We start from the raw sequence: 22,629 nt of genomic DNA, 5'->3' as shown, positions 1-22,629 counted from the left end.
TCGTTGACTCTGGGCATAACACGGCTCAGAGCAGGATGACGTGGTCCAAGAGCCATGCATCTTGGGATAAACGTCTGTCGAAGCATAACATCGTGAAACGCCTTTTTTGCCTGTCACCCGTGGGAGTCTCTGCCGCCGTTCCTCCCCACGTGAACGGCGTGGACTAGTGCCTCCGGACAAACCTTAGTTTGTTAGTGCGCCCCAGTACTCTATCTGTGTAGATTGTACGAATAGACCTAGCTAACGTGATGGGGGCCTTCTCTCAGTGTAGCGGATGCAGGAGGACATGATGCAGGGAGAAATCGATGCAAGACACGGGTCTTGCAAAGGGGGCACTTGGTAATTGCGGCGTCCGTTTGATCCCCTGGCCGTCCATCCGTAAAGCTGCTCACCAGAAGATGCGGCGAGAACCGATGGTTCGTCCCTATGGTATTCTCCAGGCTCAAGCTCCCATGTTGGAAACCTTCCCAAAAGTAGGGTCGAAAGGACGAGGGGTTGGGAAGGATTTCGCTTGGCAGCGGGAACAAGCAAGCTCAAAGCTCGGAGTGATCTTGGCCACAACCAGTGTCACCTTCTGTACCTACCCATGGAACGAGCGTGTTCTTACCCCAAAACTTCAAGGAGGCAGTTCATACATAGCCGCAAGTGATAGACATCAGACATTATTTGCAGTCCAGCTGACAGATTAAGGTATCCCGGAGGCCAGTGATTATGCTGCCAAGTACAGAGATGCCAGTTGCCACAACCCTCTCTGCTTGCCCCCGCTCAATGAAAGTCTTGCCAGCAAAATTTCAGACCAGCCTGGACATCCGCACGGCGCTCTCAGTCCTCCTCCATTGTCCCGACGATCTTCCCGTCGTCGAGCTGTCGCGTTTCACGTCCGGCCGTAGCACCGGGCCGTGCCCTGGGCTAACAAACAAATTTGACCTAGCTTGCCCTGCACTTCCCCAAGTAATCCGTTGAAAAGTGGGAGTCTTCTCGGTTCTACTTGGTATTACCTGGGGGCGGTGTCATATCGAAGTGCCGGCTAACCGGTTCAAGTTGGGTTATTGTCTGGTTCTGGGGCAGCCGTTAGGAAACCGGGCAAAGAGAGAAGGTAGACCCACACACATATGAATAGAGTCGACTAACGTAGCTCGGTAAGTAGGGAGATCCGCGGGGAGGCTAGGGAAACAAACCCTGTCCGTGCATCTGCTCCGGAGTGATTTTTCCCTGCCCTCGGCTATGAGTCTGAGTCGTGAAAGCTGGAGATGAAGAGAATCTCATCTCCGAGTACCTGGGCTGAATTAAAGAGCTTCGAATTTAGTAGATGGAGAAACAGCCATCTTGGCATTTTTCCCATGCTGAAGGCATTCTTCGGCTCTAGTCCGAGCTGTCTAGCCCGGATCGTTGCCGCCACACAACATCTTGTGTAGACGCCGGCTGATTCCTGAATCTAGTGCCATGGCAACACAAGGTTTCCATGGATCGTCGCCTAGGCAATTCTTAACTTCTAGTTCCCGTCGAACTACGACACTAACAAACGCCCCTCAGTCAAATCCGTTCTACTCGGATTCTAGCCCCGATGAACCAGTTTACGAACCAGGCGCATTGCTGTTCAATATGTAAAATCAGATTGCCTCGTCCAGAAAGTCGCTGAGCAAGAAACTTATTTGGAAATTAGGGGCTCAGAACACAAAAAGATCTCGGCATGAATCACTCGGCCTGTTGTCGTTCGTCGCCCACGTGAGCAGAGTTGCGCTTGCTCGGCAAAGGGATTCATGCCGTTAACCCCAACCAGAGCTCAGGTCAAGCAAAAGCTCCAGACACGACCCATCAAGATGGCAAGTTCGTCCAAGGTCCCACATCTCACGGATCAACGGGCCATCCCACTGCCCAAGCTCCCAGCCATCTCAAGTCTCCAAGTTTGTGAGAGACCATACCCATGTGACCGGTTCTCTACAATCAGCGTCGCAGATGGACCACTAGAGCTGTTGGTTTTCGTGGCGGAGTCTCTACCTGCATTGTGGCGCGTGGTCTGCATTTCTTGGGACGTGGAAAAGCCCCAAACAGGAGTCGTGAGCGAAAAGTCGAGCTGATCCAAACAGTTTCCTGCCCGCTGTACCCCGGGTTTGAGGATAGAGGGGGGCGACATGGATGGTTTAAGCCGAGAAATATCTGAGATGTCCGAAGTCTCGGCGGAGGCAGCCCTTGATGACTAGCTCCTTATTCGACATTTTCGCCTTCGGACTGGAGAACTTCCACGCTCGGTGCCACTCTATGCATCAAAGGCATTTCATGAATCACACACAAGAGTAGAGACGAAGAAAAAGATCCCCAGGAAAACTTCCGAGTTAGCCAACCCAGTTCATCTTGCTGCAGGGAGTCCTCAGTCCTAAGTCTTGCAGAGAGAAGAATCGCTAGGAACTAGCGGTCCGTGCCCTTCGTCTCACGGCGCAGTCTAAGACGATCCTCCAGAAAGCGAAGGCAACGAGGACGAGGACTGTGGCTCGGTCTGCACTGAGATTACACGGCGGCGAAACATGTCAAGGCCGTCTGTGCGGGTACAAAGGACCAGCAGAATACGGCAGCCCGTCACATGTCCAAGTCCGTCGGGTAAGTCCAGGTTAGTCAAGGCGAGTGATTCTTTGCTTCGCGCATTCTTGGCGGCTCAGAATTATCTAGTACTGTGATGAGGTCCGGTCAAGCGACATTTGCCGCACGTTACTGTTGCCCCCATCCACGAAATTGCTTTTTGCCGCCTGACACCAGGAGAGAAGCAGAAGGCTTGGCAAACAAATACATCATCAGGCGAAAAACATGAGTTGGATTATATGAGATGATGGGTGCATGCTTGTCACAAAAGGTGAGGGAGTCTCGATGGTCGCAGATTGAGAAATATCAGAATGTATTTCGTTTGAAGTTGGGCACCATAAGGTAATGTGGCTGGCTACACATATCAACCTCACTATCCGTCAATCCGACCGCTTAGGACCGCGAGGGTAAATTTCCTTCAACAACGCCTCCATGCGAGCCTTTCCAGCCAGCTCTGCTTCTTCAGGCGACGGCGACGGTAACGGAATACTGAAAAGAGGGTCCCGGATCTGGCGGTCTGAAGGAGTCGGAGTATTGACGTATCGGTCGATGGAATATGCCGAGTCCGAAGATACGGGAATTGCGGGTCGTCCGACCAGTGGGGCGGGGGCGGGGGCCGGCGCTGGAATTGGGACGGTGGGCGGGGCTGTCGGTGATGCTGCGGGGGCTCTGTGTGGCAGGAATGCCGGAAGGTTAGCAGGGGGAACTATAGGATGGCGGTACAAGCAAGAATGACAGCACCCTACTCCATAGAACAGCCTTCATTAGCACTCACCTGTGGCCGTCATTATAAACAGCGCCAGTGGAAGAAGGGGGCATGATTGCGGTGGGAAAGGATATCCAGGCGAAGGTTAAGGTTTCAAGCAGGCCGGAGACGGACAGCTGTGTAATTCGGATGCACCTAGATGGGCGGGTGGGGCCGGACCTTGTCCGTTGTTGTTCGGGTGCGGTACTTTGGTGGGTCTTCAGTAACTGGTAGTAAAGGCATCAAGCTCATCAGTATCACTGGAACTTGGAAGCAGACAAGTTCAAAGGCTGATGCAAGGAGCTGGCGATGATGGCTGCAGTAAAGGCACGATGGGCACAGATTGAGGGAATCGTTCGCATCGTTCCATCTGGGCAACAGGGACATACAGAGTATTTAAGAGCATCAACCCGAGTCACTGGCGCGGGAGGGAACAAATGCAGCTGGAAAGATTCAAGAGACCATCCAGCAAACCGTTCCGCGGAGGCAGCCTTACGCTAGGAGAGAAAACGCCCCCCCAGCGAACCACACCATCAAGCAGCATCTATGTGAGATCCCGCAACGTGGGTGCCAGAATGGCGGGAAAACGCCATCTGGACAGTGACGTGATGGCGCGTTCCGAGCTTTCCACCCTGGCACCCCTGAGCCTTTGACAACGGTCAATGATATCTCCAAAGTCAATGGTTCGCGGACGATATTCGCCACACAAAAAAAGCAATAGTAGCTCCGGTAAGGTTAGGCATATCGTAGCGTAGGCTTACGCGCGGATGAAAGCTTGCGAGAGTCACTGGCTTCGCATCGCAAACCCTGGAAAACGTGATGGCGATGCGCCCACCGCAGATGCACTCAGGGTCTCGAGCTCCAGAGGGCCTAGACCTTTCGGACACCATGTCAAGAAGCCGCTTTGCTGGGAATGGATAATCTGACAATGCCATGAGCCGTCGTATCGCAGTACCCCGACATACCACTTTGTCATTCTAGCCAATCTTTATTCGTTGAGAACTTGAAGAAACAAAGGGTCCAGTCCGGAATCTGCAGCCAAGATGCGCGCAGCCGCCGCCATAGGTGACGTCAATCAACAGGATTACTCGAGCAACGGGGCGTCGGAGAGGCATCCGATGGGAGTCAGGGGAGGGGGTTCTGCTGCTCAAGAAAGCAGTCTAGCGTTTTCGCATTCCTGCGCTCACTGTGTCCACAGCCACCACCCCGGCGTCAGCGGACACCAGGCGAGAGGTTCCGGACCGCAGCAAGCACTCTTCGCAGTTTGAACTCCCTTCTCCAAAGATCTAGATGACCTAGATGTCAATGACGTGGGCGGCTCGTTGATTCTTCTCGGACTGTGCTGCTGTCGCTTCGAGCCGCGCAGTTATTCGACTTGCTCTGCTCCCATTGCCTGGGTCATTGTGGCTCGAGAATGATCGCTGACGTAGCGCAAAGAGCGAATAGTCGCGATACCGGTGCTTTGGCCATGAAGAAGGGTGCCTAAAGGAACATCCGGAAGACACCGGCATTCACATTTCCCTCGTCAAGAGACCGGAAAGTCGAAAAAATGCCCTCCCAGGCGACTTTTCTGCCATTTCCACCCACCCACCATACCCCTCACGGACGGTTGGACCCTGACTCGTCGCGTTCAGGGGTCCAGAGACCACTGGCCAGTCCAGAAACTGCAGAGATCGGCGCCCACGCCAGTCAAGGGAGCTCGGAGATCGTCAACAACGCATGTCTCAATCCGAGTTGGCTCCCCTCGCGATGGGTATCTGACTTGACGCCCCTCATACGATATCTTCTTCGAAATGGCTTGAACCGGGTGCGCTCCGGCGAGGCAACAGGAAGGCGGACAGAGGATCTCCTATTTTCAAGGTCAGCTCAAGTCCAGGGAAGAACAGCCATGACATCACCGTCGTAGCCTGTTTGGCCATCACGTTGTTTGTTAGCCCCGACAAAATGCCCATAGATGGAGCGAACGCAGAACACCCGTGAGGTTACCATAGAGGGCGCCATATCGCCCCCAGAATAGCATCGCAGTCTCTGGTATCTTGGAATGTCTGTTTTCGCATCAATGAGTTCGTTCACGCCAAAGGATTCTGTCGCGTGCTTTCATTAATATTACTTGGTCTTTCTAGGATCGCCGACACCCTCCGTGCCAGGCATTTCGTCGTCCCCAACAACAACATCGACACGGCTACCCTCCCTACTTTGTAACCGCCAGGATCGCGCTATTTGCTTCTTGCCGTCGCCGGGGCTGTCGAATCGGGAAAGATTCCATGCTTCCTCAGGGACTCCGTCCGTGAATTTACCCGATCCACATCTCGCCTACCCGACAGTAAGTTGTATCCAGTCGATTACAACCCAGATGTTTGACTGAAGCCAAAGTTGCATTCATCTTCTCTGCCAAAGACGTAATTGAATCCCTTGGTGGAGATAGAAAGTGGCAGCGATGATGGTGGCGCCAAAAGGGCTCTCTGATCTTGAGCCGATGGCACATCTTGCTTGCAGCTCTGTGATCGGGGATTCTTTATTGAGGTTTTTTTGACAGCAGGTGCAGCTCTCTTCAGTCTCAGTTGTATATTGGGTTCTCTTTCATTCCATTGGCATGCCAAAACCTTGAATCGGACCTTTTCGGGGTGTGCGTGCTTGCTGTTCTTGCTCTGGGTGGCGTAGAGGATGAACCTCTTTTGTAACCAGGATATGGTGTCGACTACTCTAGACTTGACATCCCAGTGATCCTCGTCGGGTTCGTGAAAGACTCTGCCTTCACATTTGAAACCATATAGTACAGCCTTTGCCGACGGATTGGCGCTCCGGGATTGGATCTCTCTCTTTGTGTTGCTAGTTACTTTCAACGTCTTGACCATGTCAGCCACTCTGTTCGGCGATAAACGGACGTTATCAGTATCTTCCATTGTACCTAACCAGACCTCAAGTCAGCATGACTCTCATTTTCAATCAATGGAACAGTCTTACGCTTCTTAGACGGCTCAAGGATAGAGTCCTGGGGTCTGTTATCTGACGATGGGACGGCGGCTTGGTCCGCGGTACTGGCCCGGGCCGGAATGACTTTTAGAGAGTCAATGCTCGTGTTCTTCTGAACTATTAGATAGTCAATGAAGTAGAATGTCTCTAGATTTGGCAGATACTGGGCGAGAAACTCGTAGAGGTGGACAGGATAGACTTTGGTTGCGAGGCCGGAGTAGCGGGTGCCGCAATGACCGCACCGAAAGCCGCTAACGCTGGTTTCCCACGCGTGACAGTAGGGGATGGCGACATGGCGAATATTGGCAAGTTCATTGCATCTGATGGACTGGGACATGCGACACCAGCTTCGAAAGTCGTCTGCGGACAGGTACTCGAGGCACACGATGTCAGAAGAGCCGCCAAGCGAGACGACGCGTCCGTCCTTTAGCTTTAAGCCACCAGAGGCGCTGGTCAGGCGTCGAACGACCTTGGCTGACTCGAAGCAAGTAGCGGAAAGCTTTTTCAGGACGCGATTGACAGAGATGTAGTTGGAGATGTTGGCTTGGGGTGTCGGGTATCGGGGCTCCAGTATGGCGGGCCAGACCCTCTCAGGTACACTCTCGCGAGCAAAGTCGAGAAGGACATCGTCCTCGTCCTTGGTATCTTGGTCACCGAGTGAACCTGGCGGCATTGGAGAGGGGTAATGGGTAATGCGAGCTGCAGTCCTGAGGCGTAGGAAGTGCATGCCAGGTTCGAAAATAGCATCCTCCCAGATCTGCTCTCGGATTTCAGGTGGCAAACGCGAGAAGCAAGTGAAGGAGCGAGCGGACGCCGGGATATCAAACTTGACTGGTGATGTCATTGTGAAAGTCTTTTGATTCTGCTCTTTTGATTGTTGGTACCCAAAGCGAGCGGATTGAGAGACTGATGGCGAGCTAGCGATGGTGGATGGTTCCGTGAGATGAGGTAGTGAGGATGCTGTTGTGTATGATGGAGATCCTAGTGGAAGAATGTTGTCTTCTGGGGAGAGACGGTTAGATAGCCGACACTTCCTCTTGGCAGGCGGTAGTGGGATCGGCCACTCCATGCTGTGGCGGCGGGTAGTGAATCACGCACCCAGGCGGAGGTTCCGAGATGCTCTTCTCTTGACTTGAGACGAAGGACGGGAGGTATTGGAGAAAGCGACGGCAAGAGAAGTGGAAGAGGTAAGGGTGATGTTGATGCGTAAGGTAGGTAGTCACTCAAAAGAAGGTTGTAGGAGGAACTCCCTCACCAGCCACGTGGAGACAACTGAGGTGAGATGGAGGTGGCAGTCCAGTTAGCAGTGAATCAGAATGGAAGGTGCGAAGCACTTTAGGGTAATTGCCATTCATGTTCAAGGTTGACAACTCCACTTGACCTTTGCGGACAACAGAAGGCTGGAGGAAGGAACGATAGGGTGCTCATATCAGTGAGACCAGGAGTGTAGCGACTCCTTTTCGTTTCTCTGTAAACTCTATGATGCTCTTTAGTACCGTAATACGACCGGCCATGTTCCCTGTTCTAACTTTGAGGTACTGGTGTGAGATATGCTTTCAATCATCACGAAGAACTAATCAACTGGTCTTTCGTTGTTCGTAGATTTCGCAATTCACGTCAAGTTCAATGACCACAGTAAGGTAAACTTGGACAAGAATGCGACTGCTTCAGCACAAATGATGCTAGAGGCGCTAAGAATGAACAAAACCATCTCATTTCATTCATCAAGTATAGCTCAGCTAAGTAGGTAGGTACTCATTGAGACAACCTTAAGACAGGAGGAGGTTGAAGGAGGCGATCACCTAAGGTAGGTAGGACTAGGTACCTTGACTACCTAGGCCAGAGCCGACTCGGACCCGTCAAGTACGTACCCTGTACAGAACCCACATTTCTCGAGTGAGTACGTGCCGCCAGTAAAGGTACCTAAGACCCTGAAAGCTTCCGGGAGCTTACCTTCAGACGACGAAAAGCCTCCGACTGAGCCAAGCTTGCTAGCCTTCCGCTACCTTCCTGTTCATCTCATCCACAGCAATGCCGTGAGACTCGGTCAAAGCATGCATCGCTGCGTCAACCAGTATGGCCTTCGCACCCCACCCGAACCAGAAGCGGTCTGCCTGCGAGTGATGCCGTCGCCAAAAGCTCCGATGCTCCCGCCAAGACGACGAGAACGAGACACGCTGCACGCGGTGCGCAGAGCGGGGCCTTGACTACGTCGTCGGCCACCAGCGCCTGATTGGAAGACCGTCAAGACGGATGGCCTTGGCCCACGCGATGCCGAAGCGTTTACCAGAGGTTTCTGTCCCTTCCACGATCACAGACGATAAACAACAACCGGCTGACTCTGTGACCCACGATAGCCTGCGTGGTAATTCGCCACTAGACTCCTCAAAGAGCACGGCAGCGTTGGATCACGGAACGACCACTGATACAGCCCTCTCTTTGGACTACCATCTGGATGACTTTTCCTGGGATATGTCCCTCGATCCTCAGTTGGACGGCTCTATCTCCGCCCAGATGGCAGAAGAGGAGATGGGGCGCATAACCAGCACACCTCAGATCGCAGATCCGGCAATCCAGAACGAAGCTTTCGTCAAAATCTCAAAGATCAACGTCGAACTTCACTCCTATCTCTCAAGTGTTGAGATTGACAGGCCGCATCTCGACTTTTGCTCCTCCGCCCACCCACCCTCAATCCTCAGCGTCGACGGTCATACTATGCCGGAACTCGTCCCCGTCGCCTTCCAGGACTTCATCGGCGTTCTTTCAGGCCTGAACAAAAGTGATAGCATCCATCGAAGTGTGTCGCCAACGAATAGAACTTTGCTCGCTCGATTAGCGCTGGCATAGGACGAATCATGCTCTGAGTCTGGCTCGTCGAACCCCTTGCTACTTGTGCGGAGCAGAGCATCTTCGCCACTCGTTCCTCAAGCCGCTGTCCCTATCACCAACGACATCAACCAGCCACTAGTTCTCATCATTACAAGCTGCTACGTACAAATCATCACAATCTTTGAGGAGGTATCCGTCCAGATACGCAAGAGACTAGAGGCAATCGCTTGGAACCCAATTCAGCCGACCGAAGGGATCAAGTTTGGCGCCTTTCCAATAGAAGATGCCCATCTTCAAGATGTCATTATCTCCCAGATTGTCGAAAGCCTGCGGGAAAAAGCTGATCGATGTCGAGGCGTTCAGCAATCCATGGTATCCCCGCCAGGAACCGTCATGTCCTTCGAAATTCTCTCTAGTCAGTCCGATCTCCTCCATGGCCAGCTCGAATCCAAGGACCAAGCCTCCGTACCAAGGTCTATTGGGCTCAAGAGTGCTAATCAACACTTACGATCGACTCTGACGGCGGCAACATAATGGCAAGCTGAAGGTGGGAATGTCTGTATCATGGAAGAAAAAGCGAAATCCACCTGATATCCAACCCCGAAGCAGGCAACACGTCAAAGTACTCCACCAGTAAGGAATTCCGAGTCTCTCGCAATACCGGCACTCAAGGCCCGCTGCTTCAACAATCTCGAGCATGTCGTTGATGCAAAGATACCCTCCCTCCACCCTCTCGGCCCACAACGGCGCGCCGATCCCTTTAAACTCGGCACCGCCCTACGAATATGTCCTGCAGAATCATCCAGCTCAACGTTGCAAACAGCCGGTTACTCGGCAGAGACTTCCATCGGCATGCCTCCTCCTGCCTACGTCAACACTCGAGCTCAATCGCCATACTTCATCCGCGCGGCATATTGCTCCCATTTGCGCACTCATTCGACCTCAAATCTGCTCACGTCGGCACCATCTACTCCACCACACCCTCCACGGAACCCACGCAGAAGCGGTATATATACCTGGTGCAGCCACCCTTCGACAGCGTCTTGGCGCTCTTCCCGCACCATGGCCCAAGACCTCCGTTATCAATCCCTGGGCTCGTAGGGACAGGCCCCCGGTAACCAGTCACGAGCTGCTCACCTACTCCGTACACATTCTCGTCCCCTCCCCCCTTTTCAATCTCTCTTCCGCTGGACCCCCACATTTCCATCTATTTGGGACGGCCATCCACACTACCTGCGGCACAGCGGTCTGCTATCCAATTCGTCCTCCATTGAAATCTCTTCTACAGAAGTCAGCAACACGCTTTGAAGACAGAGGTACTCGTCCTCAGTTCAAGTAACCGATCCTGGCGACGGGTGAGCGGGCGTCAGCAGCATACCAACCAGTCTCCGACGAGCGCGGAGTTAAGTCAGTCTAGCACCGCGATCAACGGATGAGCTTCGGATATTACGTTGTCGTCTCAACATCGCTCCATGCAAGGCCCGGGAATTAGTAAAGCGGTAAGTCAAACCAAACAGGACTCTTATCACGATTCGCAGTCACTGCACAGAACGAGGCAGGCACGGAGAAGATTGTTTGAACAGATATACATTGCAAAGCTTGAAAGACGCCCAGCTGCAAAAAAGGTGCGCTAGACGCCCATGGTAGTGGTCGACTGAAAAAAGGTGTTGTGCTTGCAGCGATATATACACCGGGTATAAATCTATTTACATGGTTGTTTGAGAAACGAATCAATGTGCTCATTCAGAAACCTTGTTCCAAGTGGAAGAAGGCCTTGTATTTCTTTTCCTCCTGGTTTTTCATCTGCACACACACACTGCATTCTACCAACGCTTAGTGGCGGAGGCGGAAAGAGCGAGCGTGGCGGCGAGCCTTCTTGGCGCAGGCATCGTCAGCAGCGCCGGAGACGGCGGGGGTGGCAGAGGGAGCGGTGGTGGAGGGAGCAGAGGGGGTGGCGGGGGTGGTGCTGTTGGAGCCGGAGCCAGATCCAGATCCAGAGCCAGAGCCGGAACCGGAACCGGAGCCGTAGAGGGCAGGGCCGGGGATGGTGTAGCTGGAGATGGTGGCGTAGGGGTTGAACTGGATACCGGCGTCGGTGTTCTTGTACAGCTCAGTGCCGAGGGTTCCCTCAGGGTTGGCGGTGCCGGAGCCAGTGATCTTGACGTTGACGCACTGGGGGTAGTTCTGGGCACCGTTCAGGGAGCCAGCACCGTGCATGGCAATGATCTCGTGGCGGAGAACGTAGTTGCCGGCGGCGAGGTCGGAGGGGATGGTGGTGGACCAAGTGTTGTTGTTGGCAATGAGCTTGGTGGCAGCCCACTCCTGGGTGGCGATATCGATGCCAGACTCGTCAATCTTGACCCACTTGAGGGTGGTCTTGTCGACGGAGGCCCAGTCGTCACCGTCGACCTTTGCGGCGTAGGTGAGGACGGGACCAAAGTGAGACTCGGGCCAGGCGGACCACTCGAAGTCAACGGTGCCACCGGCAGCGACGGTGGAGGCGACGGCGCCAGGGGCACCGTTCTTGTGGCAGTTGATGTCGGCGGATGCGTAGCCGGTGCCATCGACGAAGCCGTTGTCGAGGTTCTCGGCGGACCAGGCAGAGATGGAGGGTGGAGTGCCACCGTTCTGCTTGAGGTAGTAGTAGTCGAGCTTGTAGCCGGCCTCGTAGGCGCCGTCGAACTTGAAGCCGGTGACGGTGCCGTGGGCGAGAGCGCTAGCAGCGAAGGCGCCGACGAGGGCGATGGTGGACTTGACGGAAGACATTTTTGAAAAGGTCGGGTTTTGTTGGGATGTTCCTGAAAAAAGGAGGAGGGGTTGGGAAGAGAATGAATGAGCTTGAATTCGTTGGATGTAAGAGTTTTGCAAAAGAATGTCCCAGCTTCACACAGTGAAGAACTGACGGTTGACGGTTGGAAAAAAGAATGAAGTGGTGAAAGAACCAAAGAATGTGTGCGACCTGCAATGTTGGATGAAGAACCAAGAGAGAAAGTCTATCAAAAAAGCGAGGACATCGTCGTGTTATTTATCCCACCGGGAGGCTCTTGTGTAAGATGCCAAGCAAGCAACCCCCTTTCGTCCTTGTCCAGCTCTCAACCGTTCCCAACCTGGTCGAGTCCAGTTCTTTCTTGCCAAGATAGTCCTACAAGCGCCTGATAGCTGAGCCGCCCCCTCAACCCTACTCCGTAGTGAAGTGGGAGCAGGGCCAGGTGGAGATGGTAGAAACTTCATAAGACCGAAACACCAATATGCAAACCAGAGTGGTGGAATTTTGGGGGGGTGGCACCCGTCGAGGCCGGGGGGAGGAGACCAACAGGTCCAACGCAGCGTCACAGCAGCCGGATGTGCTCCGATTTGGAAGGGATACCGGTCCAGGAAAGATGAGATGGACCGTTCCACTGAGCGGCGTAGGCGCTCAGTTTCGTAACGTCAGCCGTTGGGTTGTCTGGGCGCTCTGCCGTCCTCTCCAATGTTCAAAGCCTTGCAAGTTGATAGCCATGATCTGGCCCAGGGGCTCACGCTAGGATCATGGCTGGGGTTGTGCGGCACAAGGAAGGTGACGGTCATGACGGAGTCGCCTGGATATGCATGCTCAATGCTGTGCTGCTTGGGTCAGTAATGAATACATACCCAATACCCAGTCTCAATAGTTTACTCATCATCAGCAAGAAGCCCTGGCGAACACGACTCTTCCGCCCAGAAACGGTGCGTGGGAGAAGCAGGGGATCCCGTAATAGTCATGGGACACCCCCCCCCCCTAAACCCGGCCACGGTACCTGAAAGGCAGTAAGCAAGCACGCAAGCGAGTTGCCAGAATTTGCTAGACTTGCCAAAGTGAGAACTTGAAAAGACTCTATTCGACTTAGTCATGGGGCAGAGTTGCCGCGTTGAGAGGATGGCCGGCGGGAACTGTACAGATACGGCGCAGCACGGGCGCACCGGAATCTCAGACGTAGCGCCGGGCTTGAAACAGACCCTCCTGCCGCCCTTAATATGGGAAGGTAAATCATAGGAGGATCGGATGCGCGTTACCTAAATGCCACCACACTCTCCACCCAGGCCTTGTCATGCTGGTAACTGCTTGTCTCACTCTTTCTTGCAAGTTGACGTGTATCCTATGCTCGACAAAATCGTGATTCGTGCTATGAGCGCGCAGTCCAAGTGGTTCGGAGCCGAAGATGATGACTTCAAGTTCAGGGGCTAGTGGTGACGACTGTTCGGATGCGCCCCATCTTCGCCAGAGAGACCTGCAAGTATGCATATCCCCATAGCCCCATTCTGGAGTGAGTGTCAAAGATAACCGTAAGATATAGTCCGAGTGTCGATGTTCGCCAGTGGTGCAACCTCTCGAGTTAGCCTCTCTCTCTCCTCTCTTGTCCGTATTCTTACTCTCGACTCCTCAAGCGTCGAGTTTCTGTAACTCTCTGTTAGCAAAACTGCCAGCGAGTTGTGCAAGTGCCTCGGTCTCGCACTTCTCCGCATGGTCTGGATAATTAAGGTGTGGTTCCTGGCGCCATATTCCCCTGAGTATTGATCCACATTTCTCACTGGCGCCCACGTTTTTTCTGTCTCTTCCGATTGAATTTTTTCTTTTGCCTTGTTAGGTCCTCCTTCCCGCTGTCCGGTCTGCCCCCTTTCACTATGGAGTATGGATCCCGCCGTGGCGCGTTGCTATGCTTGCTGCGCCGCTGGCCTGTCGCATTGTGAGTGAATCTCGTTTGGGGCATTCCCATGCGTCGATCCGCGTAGTCGAGATGAACTCGCCAAGACAACTGCCGCCAGACCGTTTCTTCTTTACTGCGCCGAGCCTCTAAGCCATTGGCGATTCCGTCTCGTTCCACCGTTCTACGGGTTCGTCCACTGATCAGTCAATCATCAGTCTGATTCTCTCCAACCCGTCGTCTGTGGGCACTTTCGATGAAACGGCGCCCGCATACCTGTCAGCGACTGTCAGCAGCTTTGTCAACTTGTCAACCATCAAGCGACTCGCCGACCCAGTGTTCAAGCCTCTTGAGTCTAGCCTCAATAGACCATTTCAGTCTCTCACTCGATTTTCGCACTCTCAAGACTCTTGGACACGTGCCACAACCGCTGTTCTCGTGCGTGACCGTCGAGTCTTGCCCTTTTCCCCTGACTTATTGGCGTAATTCATGAGCCGCACTTCACAGCGTAGCGCCGAGACGGCGTTGCGGCGCGTGAATCCTGTACAAGGCCGCATTCGACAGGGCTGCTCGCCAAACGGTCGCCGCACCACGAATCGTGATCCCTGCCTCAACCTTGATTGGGTTAGTGTTTGTTTGAGATAGACTTTGATGGTCGTCAAGCCCCTCCCCTGACAGCACTCTCCAGGATCGCTGCATATCAGAACTTCTGCTCGATATGACGACAACGGCGGTGAACACCAATTAATATCTACAGGCTGTGAGTTGCAAGCAGTGCAGGGTACATCTCTGCTCGGTATAGGCAGCCGGTGTCTCACGGCAGATCGATCGCGTTAATGGCCCCCCTTCGTGCCCCTCTCGTCGACTCTTCATCCCGGCCGAGCATGTCAGCAGAGTTGTTTGCGGCGAAACTCTCGATTGAATCATTCTTGACCAAGCTTTTTGTTGCGTTCGATGAAAAAACTCTGTTCATGAGAACTGTTTTACAAAAACGCCTGGATGGCGTCCCAGAACGCTGCGGGACTCTCCCACATGGGAAGATGACCAGCGTTTGGCACAATCTTCAACTCAGCGCCGCTGTCGCCCAACGCACCCTTGAAGCCCTCCATCGCCTTGACCAGCGCACCTTTGGCGTCGCCATCACCCACGACCAGCAAGCCGGGAACTTGGCAGGATCCAAGCGCTGGCTTCAAATCATAGTCCCACAGCGCTTGGCAGCTATATCTGAAGCCTTCTACGTTGTTGGCTGCGACCATTTCCGTCATGGCTTTCACCACGTCCTCCTTCTCCATCGTGGCCGGGTGGAACCACCGACCTACCGTCTGCTCGGCCAGCTTTGCAATTCCGGCTCCGCTGTTCTCCTCTGCAACCGCGATGCGGTCCTTCCAAGCCTGGGTATTGGCGGCACTCGACGTCACGTTGAAATCGCAGGCGATGAACTTCTTCAATCTATTGGGGTACTTGAGCGCAAAGTTGGTTGTTGTTGCGCCTCCCATCGACACTCCGATAAGCGCATGCAGCTTGGGGATGCGAAGAGCATCGAGAACAGTGCGCAGGTCAGAGGCGAGCAAGTCCAGAGTTGCCGGCACAGGCGGGCCCGGGATCGCGTGTCGGCCTCGTGTGTCGTATCGTAGAATGCGCAAATCGGGGCGCTGCTCCTTCAAGATCTTGACAATTGGATCCCACATGTGCAGGGACGTCAGCAGGGAATTGCAGAATGCTACGGTAGGTGCCTTGGGCGAGGTGTTGCCTTCCAGCTTGTAAGGGATCGAGAGTTGGTCCTCGGCCGTGATGTACGAGTCGATAACCTCGTCCTTTCCGGGAACAGTCGTAGTCTTGCCATCCGGGGCCGTAAAAGTGGAGGCTGTGGCCGGCAGCTTGGCCAAATTCTCCAGGTCGCGAGAGGCGGGACCAAAGACGTAGAAGAGAGAGTAGGTACGGCGGTTCATGCCTGCGACCTTCTTGACCATCTCTGCCGCCCAAGGAGTGGCCGTGGAGGCCTTGTGCTCAGGACCGCCCAAGCCATTTGTACGGGCGAAGTCGTGGAGTACGAAGAAGGTAGTCTTGCTGCCGACGCCGTCGCCAATGGAGGAAATCTTGAAGAGACGGGTCCTCAACCAACCGGGAACCTTGGACAGCATTGGGATGTGTTCGTCGGCGTACCACTTCTTGAACTCGGCCTCGTCTGATTCGTCCTTGAGAGTGGTCTCAATGGCCACAAGCTCAATACCCTCCGCTTCTTCGTCGGAAAGCTGCTCAATGGGGATGAACAGAGGAGCCTTTTGCTCAATGACCAAGTCGAAGAAGTATCTGGTGACGGCCACCTGGCCAATGGTTTCGGCCTCACGGGCGGATCTGTTTGCGCGGAGCGTAGTGTATGTGGGTGTCTCGAGGTGGGACATATCCGTCACATCATAGGAGGCGAGGTAGGTCGGCTCCTTGCCGTCGTTGGCGCGGTAGCGGAGGCCGTTGGTGAAGATTTGGGGGAGACGCAGCCGGGTTGGGCCGTGCTCGTTGTTGTACCACTCGTGGAACTGCTCGATAGCCAGTTCAGGCTTCGGCTGCATGGTAACGTAGAGCATTCCGGGGGGCGCCATGGTGCTTTCTCGACTCAATTGGTGTTGTTTGGGGTGTATTGAGAAGTCTGGAAAGGTTTGCAAAGGAGCAAAGGCAAATGGCCGGGGGAACTCGGTACGTGAGGTATTCTGTCAGGGTGACTTCGGGTGCCGTGGGAAGCTCGGGGCGGGGCTTATGACGAACGCGGGGTCAAAATTAGAGAGAGGGTCCAGCGCGTTCGGGATCTTGACACGGCAAGCTGCACGACGGCAATTTAAGCCAATGCTTTCGAGGATGCCTTGAAGAAGTTTCTTCGAGAAGACTGGTTTATCTCAATCTGCTGATATAGTTCAGAGAAACCGGGCCTTGCCAACTCAAGAGGCGGTAATCGTGGGGAAGAGGGGCATTGGTCCCGGCCATTGTCGAAATAAATACTCTGGCGCATTGTGGCGGAAAAGTGTTCTGCCAGCACCTTTCGCATCACTGCTTCGCGATTGATGATTCTTCCAGGAGCGTATGCTTGGAGCGATATCGGTGGTAGTAATGGACCGTTTTGTTGAAGGCTATTGACTGATTGTTCCCCATGACTTGTCGCATCTTCTCGAAGCAAACAAGACTATGCATCTCTGAAATGAAAGACCTCATCGTCACCGTGTAGAGCATCGCATTTTCTCAAAGGCATCCGATGTGTGGATTTGATTGAGGTACGGTAGACGGAATGGGAAGCGACGTTGAGGTTTCGGATGAAAATGGCAATCGGCTAGAATTTGGGAGAATTCGTCTAAGCTCCTGAGATCAGGTAGGTAAGGGACCTTGAGCTCCCTCCCTCTTTCCTCGTGAATTGTGCCTGCCCGTTCGGAACGCTTACACGGTGAAGAATTAGACGGCAGGTGCATCGTCATTTGGGGCTTCCCTTCCTCCTTTCCGCTACTGCCCCCCACGCCCTCGGTCGGTTTGATTGAAGGAAGCCACCACCATCAACACACCTGCCACCTGCCAACGCATTGGAGGGTAGCGGCAGCTGCCGGAGGCCAGCCAATGATCGCCGGGATGCGCCTTCTGGTTGGGTGAGTCGCGGTCCCCTGACCTGACCCGCTGCAGATTAAGCGAAGAAGGACCGTTCTCTTTCGGGACTAGAGCTAAGAAGGCCCAGAGCGGTTAGCGCGGGGCAGATTGCACTCTGATAGACAGAGCTTCGCGACGTTTGAAACTTTGCACAATCAACGTGTCCCGCTGAGTCGACCCAACGCCGACGCAAACTTGCACTCCGCTTACTGTTCCTTGCCGTCCTGACCGTTTCCAATCATTTCGCTCGGCATATGTCTCGGCCGTGGCTAGTCAAAGCTATGGGAAGAAGGGTGCGCCGTTGTTTCTCAATGTGTGCTGTGTGACCAAACAGAACTGACACCCGTTCAGATGTGATGTGTTCTCAACAAACCCATTGACCTTCCATCAACAATTCCGGCACCCGATGCTATCCTGCTCCTGTTACTGAGCTCATCCTTCGATGCATTCATGTTGTTCATAAAACTGAGCCCTAACTAGCCCTTGGCTGTTGGGCTTCTTTCGCGAACCATAACTCCGTTGTGGCCTCAGTCTCGTCCTTAGCCCCAGCCTCGTCTCGTAGCTTTAAGTCGAACAAGCCTTGCCGCTACCTATCCTTTGCTTGCTCTTTCGTTCGCAATGGAAGCCTACCTGACCAATGTGCCTAGGCACCTTACGGATCGAACTCTGGAGAAGGAGCTTTGGCCGCACATGAATGCTCTCGGTATCCTTGATTGGGCATGCTCGACGAAAAGCAAGAACAACAAGGGCTGGGTGACGTTCCTCAATGCAGAAGACGGAAAACGCTTTCTGAAACGTCATGGAAAGGAGATCCTCCCTGATGTTGGGCCTACATTCAAGCCCACGCCGAAAGGAGGAAAGCCTCCAAAGGATCGGGCGAGAGCAAACCTGCTTCTCATGAACACCCATGTCTGGGTGGCCCCAAGCAACAGAGCACCGGATCCATTTATGATCAAGAGCCTTAAGCACCGTCTGGAGGAAAAGTACAGACAAAGGACGCAGCAAGACGCTCCCTCCACCGACGACGCCATCGTTTTTCAAGTCAGCCACTTGGCTTGCGGCCACAACACTTTTCAGCGAGACAAGACCTTGACCTTCAACGAACAATGTCGTCTCTCTCAAAGAGGCCTAGCAAAGTTTGGAAAGAGAATGCTCATTTTGAAATTCGAACAAGGGGTCAAAGTCGAGATCCCTCACTCCTCCATCGTCGAGATGATACACAGCTCTGATCCATCCACTTTTACTACCCTCCTGAGTGAGCCACCACGATTCTATCATACAAAGTCCGATTTGGAAGAACAGATGGAACGTCTAGGCTTAATCGACGATTCCAAGAGACCTCAGGGAAAGCCACTCACTCGCAGTCTTGGTCTATCCAGCAGCAAAGAGCATCTGAAGTGTGCGGGAACTTGTCTCGTCTACCAGCTGGGAATCTTTGACCCCGACTTTGATCATAATATGATAAGCCTCAAGAAGAAGGAAGTAATCGTCATCGCGCACTCAAAGGTCGCTCTCAACCAGATGCCCATCTTTTACGGAGTTGACTACCACACCGAGTGGGCCAAATTCTATGATGGTCTAGTCAAGGCCGGATCCGCCAAGGCACTGCCGTTTGGCATTCTGTTCCAGTTGCAGTCCTTGGTCTTCAACAACTTTTTGCACCCACGCAGTGCCCACACAATGTTGGTGTCTCTCGAGGAAATGTTCATAAGCGCCAAATTACATGGCAAGCCGGAGCCCGTTTCCCAACAGGCCTTCAAGATTTTGCATGGCACTGGCCAGGACGGAATCTCCTACCCGTGCCATAACACTGACCCAAGCGAACTGGACCCTAACGAAATCCTAAGATATCTTCTCTCCATTGAGAAGCGTCTTCAATCCGAAACCAACATGGAATTCCGAGATGTCCTGCTAGAACCTGAGATAACCGATCACCATGCGTGGGTTTTCAAGGCCACAGTGACCCCGACGAGGGTCACCTTGCATGGACCCGATCTGGAGCCTCTCAATCGCATCCTTCGCAAATATCCAAACCAGACAGACTACTTCATGAGAGTCACCTTCGCTGATGAAGACGGTAGTGATCTATTCTTCAGCGGCAAGGTGTCCTACGATAAAATCTTTGACCGCTACAAGAGCATCCTTGGCAAGGGCCTGGAGGTGGCTGGTCGAGTTTATGGCTTTCTTGGTTTCTCCCACTCCTCACTCCGGTCGCATTCAGCATGGTTCTCGGCTCCATTCTTTGACGACTGGAACAAACTGCAACTGTATGGAAACATCATCAAATCCTTAGGTGATTTTAACAAGATACAAATCCCAGCCAAGTGCGCGGCTCGCATCGGGCAGGCCTTTTCGGAAACCCCCTCATTCATTTCCATCCGCGAGGCCGGAATCGAGCGCTACTACATTCCGGATGTCAAATCAATGGAGGGTGAAACGGAACGAGTTTTCAGCGATGGTGTAGGCACAATCTCCCGCGAAGCTCTCGAGCTGATTTGGCCACGCCTGCCACGAGGCTCATTGATTTCCACTTGTTTGCAGATTCGGTGGGGAGGTGTCAAAGGAATGCTGTCTCTGGACACAAGGCTTCAGGGCCGAGCGGTGTGCATTCGAAAAGAGTCTATGGAGAAATTCCCCAGTAAGGATTGGGAGAATCTCGAAATCTGTGACGTTGCATCACGGCCGCTCAAATTGGTGCTGAATCGGCAATTGATCAAGATCATGGAGGACTTGGGTGTGTCCAAGCAATGGTTTCTCCGACTGCAGAAGATGGAGCTTGATCGACTTCGGGCAGTAACGGCCGATGCTTACAACACGGCAACATTCTTGCATCTCCAGGGCATCGGCACAAGTTTCTTTTTGCCGACTTTCGTCAAGAGCCTTGACAAGTACGGCATAGATTACCGGCAAGACACTTTCTTGAGAGCAGTGGTCGAGTCGGTTGTTTTACGGGAATTGCGATTGTTGAAGCACAAAGCCAGAATACCCGTTCCCAAGGGTGCCACCCTTTTCGGAATCATGGATGAGACGAGGTTCCTCAAGGACGGCGAGGTCTACGTCAGTTTTGACACTTATCGAAGACCTGGAAAACCAGCCATTGTCGAATCTATCAAGGATGGTACCTTCATCCTCGTGACGCGTTCGCCAGCTCTTCACCCCGGCGATATTCAGGAAGTCATGGTTAGAGTACCACCCGCAGGTCACCCCTTACGGAGCCTCCGCAACTGCATCGCGTTTAGCCAGTTTGGAGACCGCGATTTGCCTAGCAAGCTGAGTGGCGGCGATCTTGATGGCGACTTGTACAACATCATCTGGGATCAAGATGCAATGCCCGCAATGGTGTATAAAGCCGCCGACTACCCCAGAGTAACACCAGAGCCACTCGGTCGATCAGTGACGAGAGAAGACATGGCTAACTGGTTTGTTGACTTCATGAAGTCTGATGTACTCGGCATGATTGCCACCAGGCATCTAATTCTCGCCGATAAACACCATGAAGGAACTGTGAGCGGAGACTGCATCAGACTAGCCGGTTTACACTCGACTGCTGTGGACTTTTCGAAGACGGGCATCCCCGTCGCGCGGGACGAAATACCAAAGGCGCCCATATTTCGCCCGGACTTGTGAGTAGATTATGTCGCTCGGCGTAGTTTCATATTATCACTACTAATGGTGTCTCACAGCCTTGCTCCCGCCCCTCCTGCTCAGCTGTATGATCGAACGCAGATTGACTTCCTTGGCAAGGACGAGGCAGTCGACGACGATGACGACGGTTTCGCACCATCTTACCGATACTACAAATCAGAAAAAATCCTCGGCGAGCTTTATCGCAATGTCGACGAAAAGCAGATCTGGGATGACGAAATCAAGAGATCCATCGCCAAGACCGGCCCCTCTGTTTGGGACCAGTTTGTCGGCTTGATAGAGCGAAAGATCCAAGACTATACTCATGGACGAGTGAGCTGGGAAACGAAGCTCAAGGAGGCGAAAAGCCTGCGCGACGTGTGAGTGGCTCTGGGACTTACATTTTGGCAGTTTCATGAATTGTGTCCAGCTGACAGTCTCTCCAGATACGAAGATCACCTCTTCAGTGCCATGACAACGTACTCCGACAGTCACTTGAAGCAATTGACAGAAGTCGAGGTATTCTGCGGCTCAATCTTCAACAAGACCGGCGCGCAGACTCGCCGTCAAAAGGACAACTCAATGAAGCTCAAGCAAGAGTTCGATCGACTAGCCGACCTCATGGTGCAACAAATGCGCCGCAAGTTCCGTAATGCTGGAGACCAGGCTGCCCACTCAACTGATATCTACCATAATCCTGCACCGTCTGGCACCAGTCATGTTGATGACGACATGGAACGGCTCTTAGCACCGAACAAGGATGCGTTGGAAATGTCATATGCGTGCTTCATGGTCGGGTTGCTGCCAAGTACCGACACCGAGCGCGGACATCGAGCAACGCAACTGGATAGCTTCAAGGTTATTTCGGCGGGTGTCTTGCTCAAAGAGCTCACTGAGCTTGCCAATCGCGTGAAGGGTGGCCGACTGGTTGACCCCAGCAATGACGACGCTGCGGGAGGTGGCTTTGTAGGTGTCAGCGGTGGGCCAGCAATGTCCTATGCGTACAGCGGCTATGATATGGATGTCGGGCAGTATCCCAATTACGGGTACAGCCATTACATGTAGAGTACCTGTGAGAGGTAGACCACGATATGATCAAAGTCTATTGTACGATGTTCGAGGCTGTGTATTTGATGAGCCGTTGTCGACATTTGGTTCGGGGCCTTGAAAGACGCCGGGAAAGCTGATTTGCCGGGTTAAGCTTTGCCTTCAATCAGTGCGCGAAGAGGGGAAAGCTTCCGGGGCTGCTCACGTCGAAGGATTGTTCCTTAGGCCAGTCACAAAGAAGCCACTGTAAGCCTCCGACTAACTTCCCTACAACTTGGAAAGCCTCCCGCTGACGCGAGATGGAAATCTCCTATATATTATATGACAAGAGAATAGGACGATGTTCTTCGTCTTCATGAGCTATTTGATTTCCCATTCCTCTCTTTGCCCATTTCCCAAATCACCATGATGACCCCCTCAAAGCCGGCTCCTAACAGCGAAATCTCGGAGAATCTGACCCTACCGCAGAGTCCCACTATACCCAGCAAGACACCATCTCTTTAAGATGAAGGCCAGAATGAAGACACCCAAATTGCAGCCGAGGCATTGAAAGCG

General features: G+C 53.3%; 6 protein-coding genes across 6 annotated transcripts; 3 read left to right on the top strand and 3 right to left on the bottom strand.

Annotated features, from left to right (window-relative positions):
* Positions 1-5,661: 5,661 nt before the first annotated feature.
* Positions 5,662-7,806, bottom strand: BDZ83DRAFT_721085 (uncharacterized protein; the record flags this gene model as incomplete). The annotated part of the gene is made up of 3 exons (XM_060512346.1): positions 5,662-6,227; positions 6,359-7,118; positions 7,789-7,806. The coding sequence occupies 3 exons, from the start codon at positions 7,804-7,806 to the stop codon at positions 5,662-5,664; spliced, it is 1,344 nt and encodes a 447-aa protein (XP_060362909.1).
* Positions 7,807-8,563: 757 nt separating this feature from the next.
* BDZ83DRAFT_782780 (uncharacterized protein) lies at positions 8,564-9,730 on the top strand (the record flags this gene model as incomplete). Its single annotated transcript, XM_060515568.1, has 2 exons — positions 8,564-9,071; positions 9,222-9,730. 2 exons carry the CDS (start codon positions 8,564-8,566, stop codon positions 9,653-9,655), a joined length of 942 nt encoding a protein of 313 aa, XP_060362908.1. The 3' UTR covers positions 9,656-9,730.
* BDZ83DRAFT_410682 (uncharacterized protein) lies at positions 9,731-10,738 on the top strand. Its single transcript, XM_060502913.1, has 2 exons — positions 9,731-10,476; positions 10,539-10,738. The coding sequence occupies exon 1, from the start codon at positions 9,819-9,821 to the stop codon at positions 10,458-10,460; it is 642 nt and encodes a 213-aa protein (XP_060362907.1). The 5' UTR covers positions 9,731-9,818; the 3' UTR covers positions 10,461-10,476; positions 10,539-10,738.
* Positions 10,739-11,146: 408 nt separating this feature from the next.
* On the bottom strand, positions 11,147-11,863 carry BDZ83DRAFT_558940 (glycoside hydrolase; the record flags this gene model as incomplete). Its single annotated transcript, XM_060503546.1, has 1 exon — positions 11,147-11,863. A coding segment is annotated over one exon (717 nt), but the record flags the coding sequence as incomplete, so codon positions are not given.
* A 2,659-nt stretch (positions 11,864-14,522) lies between these two features.
* On the bottom strand, positions 14,523-16,692 carry BDZ83DRAFT_627862 (Alpha/Beta hydrolase protein). Its single transcript, XM_060508663.1, has one exon. It carries the CDS (start codon positions 16,377-16,379, stop codon positions 14,766-14,768), a length of 1,614 nt encoding a protein of 537 aa, XP_060362905.1. The 5' UTR covers positions 16,380-16,692; the 3' UTR covers positions 14,523-14,765.
* An 873-nt stretch (positions 16,693-17,565) lies between these two features.
* On the top strand, positions 17,566-22,427 carry BDZ83DRAFT_410658 (RNA-dependent RNA polymerase). The gene is made up of 4 exons (XM_060502912.1): positions 17,566-17,696; positions 17,755-21,026; positions 21,087-21,407; positions 21,474-22,427. The coding sequence occupies exons 2-4, from the start codon at positions 18,022-18,024 to the stop codon at positions 22,090-22,092; spliced, it is 3,945 nt and encodes a 1,314-aa protein (XP_060362904.1). The 5' UTR covers positions 17,566-17,696; positions 17,755-18,021; the 3' UTR covers positions 22,093-22,427.
* The last annotated feature ends 202 nt before the right edge of the window (positions 22,428-22,629 follow it).

This window comes from Colletotrichum acutatum (genome assembly GCF_030867785.1).
Source record: "Colletotrichum acutatum strain CBS 112980 chromosome Unknown BDZ83scaffold_73, whole genome shotgun sequence".
In the NCBI taxonomy this organism is placed as follows: Eukaryota; Fungi; Ascomycota; class Sordariomycetes; order Glomerellales; family Glomerellaceae; genus Colletotrichum; species Colletotrichum acutatum.
This window is presented reverse-complemented; position numbering and strand designations above follow the sequence as displayed.

Bases quoted from the DNA above. Each gene is read 5' to 3' on its own strand.
- BDZ83DRAFT_410682 (XM_060502913.1), top strand. From the start codon at position 9,819: ATGTCGTTGATGCAAAGATACCCTCCCTCCACCCTCTCGGCCCACAAC.
- BDZ83DRAFT_627862 (XM_060508663.1), bottom strand. From the start codon at position 16,379: ATGGCGCCCCCCGGAATGCTCTACGTTACCATGCAGCCGAAGCCTGAA.
- BDZ83DRAFT_410658 (XM_060502912.1), top strand. From the start codon at position 18,022: ATGGAAGCCTACCTGACCAATGTGCCTAGGCACCTTACGGATCGAACT. The intron at 21,027-21,086 runs GTGAGTAGATTA...GGTGTCTCACAG, and splicing joins CCCATATTTCGCCCGGACTT to CCTTGCTCCCGCCCCTCCTG. The intron at 21,408-21,473 runs GTGAGTGGCTCT...CAGTCTCTCCAG, and splicing joins GCGAAAAGCCTGCGCGACGT to ATACGAAGATCACCTCTTCA.